The 4,436-nt window shown below is 51.8% G+C and overlaps 1 protein-coding gene across 4 annotated transcripts in view; it reads right to left on the bottom strand.

The window, feature by feature from the left end:
• Positions 1–307: 307 nt before the first annotated feature.
• EZH2 (enhancer of zeste 2 polycomb repressive complex 2 subunit) overlaps positions 308–4,436 on the bottom strand; it is a 46,006-nt gene continuing 41,877 nt past the window's right edge. For all 4 annotated transcript variants that reach the window (XM_010843871.1, XM_010843874.1, XM_010843872.1 and 1 more), the window contains 5 exons: positions 3,529–3,624; positions 2,872–2,953; positions 1,738–1,818; positions 1,526–1,610; positions 308–634 (listed from right to left, as the gene is read on the bottom strand). In XM_010843871.1, the coding sequence (XP_010842173.1) occupies positions 574–634; positions 1,526–1,610; positions 1,738–1,818; positions 2,872–2,953; positions 3,529–3,624 (405 nt within the window). In that variant the 3' untranslated portion in view covers positions 308–573. The remainder of the gene's footprint in view (positions 635–1,525; positions 1,611–1,737; positions 1,819–2,871; positions 2,954–3,528; positions 3,625–4,436) is intronic.

The raw sequence follows: 4,436 nt of genomic DNA, 5'->3' as shown, positions 1-4,436 counted from the left end.
ACTTAGAGCTACATCCGTTCGCAGGAAATCTGTCATTTTGGCAGGCCTCGGCACCGGGGACGCGCCCCGTGCACCCTGGTCTCGGACGCGAGCAGTGACCACTACTGTGTCCCGTCTCCTGGGCCAGTATTGCGGTATATGGTAACATGTTTGCAAGAGTGTTAATTTGCCTAATACTGGCAATATGTGTTACACCCAGATTCCCAGGATGGCTTCTGACAAACCCAAGAGGTGAAATGTTTTTCCCATCACTCAATCCTTTTCTAAAACCAGCTGGGGAGGCGGTGTAACAAATGACAAACACAAGGAGAAGTTCAAGTATTCTTTATTCAAAGTTGAAAAATGTACCACACTGCATTATTGCAAAAATTCACTGGTACAAAACACTTTGCAGCTGGTGAGAAGGCAATAAAAAGTTGATTTTTTTAAACTCATTACTATAAATTATTCTTACAGTACTTTGCAAATTCAGAATTTCAAACTGCATTTTCCTTTTCTAAATCGCCCACAGTACTCGAGGTTCCTGAAGCTAAGGCCGCTGTTCCAAGAGGAGGGGGGAAGAGGTAGCACGCGTCAAGGGATCTCCATTTCTCTTTCGATGCCCACGTACTTCAGGGCGTCGGCCTGGCTGTATCTGAGACAGTGGGAGGAACAGGTGAGCGCCCTGCAGCGCAGGGTGAGACCCAGCCCGCTCAGCAAGGCACAAACGAGCCCGTTACTGCTGCCTGCACAAAGGCGCCTTCGCAAAAGGGGTGCAAACATCCCAGTTGCAAAGGGGCTGAGCTGGACAGAACTAGCAATAACGCCCCTTCCCCAGCTAGCCCCCTGCCCCTGAAACCAACTGCCCGGGAAGGCAGGCCCACAGCGGGGGGCGGTGTTGAGGCCAGACACAGGGAGCACAGAGAACCTTAGTGAGCGGTCCAGAGCCAGCCACAGGCCCCTTGAAGCCAGGACAGCACAAAGGCAAGAAGAGAGAGATGCCTGCGACTCTTGCCACCGGGTGAGAGCCCTACGGGTCCCCCAAAAGGAAGGTGCTCCACCCAGCTGCTGCTTCTGGGAAGATTTGGGTTGGAAACAGCTCCACACAGGCCCCAGTTTAAGACAATTCTACACAGAACACCGAGCTTCTCGATGGGATGTACAGTCAGCCACAGAATTTGTTCAACTAAACATTCCTCTGACTATATTTAAATATTCTGTAACTTGTCCATTTTCCCCAGAACTTGACAGTATAAACTGCCAGCCGGATGCCCAGCAGCATAACCACCCCCCGGGAGCCTGTGCTCAGCACCCTGATGGCAGGCACTGACCCTGAAGATAAAAATGGAGCTTTCTGCGTTTTTTGAACTTCTAAAAAGCATGACTTTATACTGGAAATGCCATTACCCAGCAGTACACCCTAGCTCCCAGCACTGCCCACGGCAAATCACCAGCCCCGGACAGAAGCCCAGCCCGGAGCCGGAAGCCGGCCTCTGGCCAGAGCTCAGCATCCAGGCAGAAAAGCCCTCGGAGACTAGAAACCAACCTGTAATCGAAAAACAGCTCTTCACCAGTCTGGATGGCTCGCTTAGCAAAAATCCCTATCCTGTGATCGCCGTTGACCATCATCACTGCAAAGAGAGGCGTAGGGTCAAGGCATAGGTGAGGATGACCCAGGAGGGGAGCGGACAGTCAGGTAAGGTGCCCAGAACCACTCACAACGCCCTGCGGGGACTCCACCCGCCTCGGAGCACTTACCTTTTGCATAGCAGTTGGGATTTACTGAGTGATTTGCAAAACGAATCTTGTTACCCTTGCGGGTTGCATCCACCACAAAATCTAAAGAGAAAAAAATAAGCATAACCCAGCAAACAGTTTTAAATCAATAAACACAAAGTTATTGTGATTCTGTAAAAATATAAGTGGTTATTTTCTTTAGAGTTTGCCTTCAAAAGCAAGTAAATCGTTCAACCTGGTTCACTGGGTAAGAAATGACCTCTGGAAGAAAATGCTGCCCTAGGTTAAAATGAAATTCTTCCCAACATCATAAATAAGTTTCTTCAAATTCATTTTTTTCATGTTACTGGTTATGGAACATGCAGACCACTTGTTCCCACTGGTTTCAGTGGCGAGACCCCCGGAGAAGCACCGGTGTGCCACCGACTGACCCGACGCCTTCCCCCAGGACCAGGGTCTGCGTGCGTGCGTCCCCGTCCGTCCTCAGGACCCCAGGGAAGCTGAGGAGGTGCTTCACAGGGCGGGGCTCCCCTCCCAGGAGAGAGGCACCAACTGGTAGCCATGGCAGGAGGGACGCAAGAGGAGAGCCAGGCTGTGGAGCCAAGGACGGCTCAGAGCCCGGGGCCGCCGCAGCCCCTGCCTGCAACACAGAACCCCCGAGCACTGCAGGACCACCCACTCCACGCGTTACACTCCTCCAACCTGGGGGCAAGTCTCTCAGTCGTGTCCAATTCTTTGTGACCCCATGAACTGTAGCCCCCCAGGCTCCTCCATCCAGGGAATTCTCCAGGCAAGAGCACTGGAGTGGGTACCATTTCCTTCACCAGGGGATCTTCCCGACCCAGGGATCGAACCCACGTCTCCTTCATTGCAGGTGGATTCTTTACCATCTGAACCACCAGAGAAGCTCGAGAATACTGGAGTGGATTGCCTTTCCCTTCTCCCAGGGATCGAACCCAGGTCTCCCACACTCCAGCTGGATTCTTTACCATTTGAGCCACCAGGGACACCCTCCAGCAAACAGCCTGTTCCTAAGCCCAGCCCCCTTCAAACAGCTGACACCGGGGACCCCTCATGTCATCTCTGCTGCTTCAGCCCCTGGAGGGACCTGAGGTGCGACCTGGGAACCAGAGGGACGCTGACCCCGCAGCGTACCGTTGTTCAAGTTGAACAGAAAGCTGCACATGTACTTGTCATACACTTTCCCTCTTCTGTCTGCTTCATCTTGAGAAATAATCTGGAAAGACAGACATGGGGTGAGGTGATTCACGATCAGGTTAGCCTGGCAGAACACACCCAGTTCGTCTGGAACGTTTGGGACCTTGATGACACTCAACAGAGGGTCACTGGCCAATTTCTCTTTGTCAGAGAACAGTGGTGTTTTAAGGACTCTGACTTAGAAATACTTCCACAGCTTTAAAGTAACTGCCTGGAGAACGTGAGTAACCTTAGTCGTTTTTACTTGGTACAAAATGCAGCCAGCCCCAGGGTTTACCCTAACTTAACCTAGAAAGGATGCTTTAGTTTAACAGTTAGGCTACACATTAAATAGGAGAGACTCGTCGTTGTAAAGTTCTTGTTCTCCCCCTCGTTCCCAGGTGATAAAAAGCTGAATGTGACAAGGACTGAAGCAGTGTAGCTTCCAAACAAACCAAACCCACAAGTGTAAGCTAAAAAGGCATTTATATTCATCTCTAATCAAACCCAGTGGACCTGCCCAATGAAAATCAGTCCAAAGCATATTACAGGTGACTCCACGTGAGCACAGTGGCCACCCCACTGTCTGCGACTGACTGGGGGGCCCGGCCTTACCTCTCCACAGTATTCCGAGATGAATTCATTTTTCTGTACAGGATCCTTGATGAAGATCCCCCAGCCTGCGACATCAGACGGTGCCAACAGTAAATGCTAGAGAAAAAACACAATCGTAATCAAAGGAGAACGCGGCTGGACAGACTAGACCACAGGCTGAACCGGGGTGACTCAGACACAGAGGGGTGTGGGGGTCAGTGTCCCCTGTGTGACCAGAGGAGCCGACAAGCTGCAGAAGCCACGTTTTGTTTTTTTTGTAAACCCAGTACAGAGCCTGAGTGTCTGCCTCACAGGGAAAAGGTGTCACCCGAGCTGGTGGCCCTGAGCTGGTCCGCATGTGCGTCCCCAGCCACCCTCAGCCTTGACTCCCCGACTCCACCGGCAGCTTCACAGGCCGCCTGCCCCCCCTCCACCTCCCCCGGGCCAGTCGCCGCTCCTCCTGGTGGGTCACTAGCCTTTTTTCCCCCCAAAGTGCTGTCCCTCCTTACAGGGCACAGTTCCACAGCCCTTCCTCATGACAGCACAGAACCCCAGGGGCCAGCACTCTTGTGCTCAGCAAGATGATCACCACCGTCAATTTTACAGATAGACGGTGTTTGGGAACTAAGCCCGAAGCCCTACCTTTTCATCAGGCTATCATGCTTTCATTCCACATTTCTTATGTCTTTAAAGGAGACTCCCTGATGCCCAGGTTCCTGAGCTGTGCTTGACCCGGCCTACGCTCCCCTGTCAGGGCAATTAACCAAGTGCCTCCTTGACCAGCAAGATACTGTTAAGTAAATGAAACCTAATTGGTAAAAAAAATACCTACACAGTTTTCTGTTTGAGGAGGTAAAAGACGTCCAGAAAGATGACAAAGGAGGGTTTTGTTGTACAAGAGAGGAGGTTTGGGACGGGAGCGGGGGGGG

Source organism: Bison bison, unplaced genomic scaffold, assembly GCF_000754665.1.
Source record: "Bison bison bison isolate TAMUID 2011002044 unplaced genomic scaffold, Bison_UMD1.0 scf7180017864191, whole genome shotgun sequence".
Taxonomy (NCBI): domain Eukaryota; kingdom Metazoa; phylum Chordata; class Mammalia; order Artiodactyla; family Bovidae; genus Bison; species Bison bison.
The sequence above is the reverse complement of the archived record's forward strand: the minus strand, read 5'-3'. Positions and strand labels throughout refer to the sequence as shown.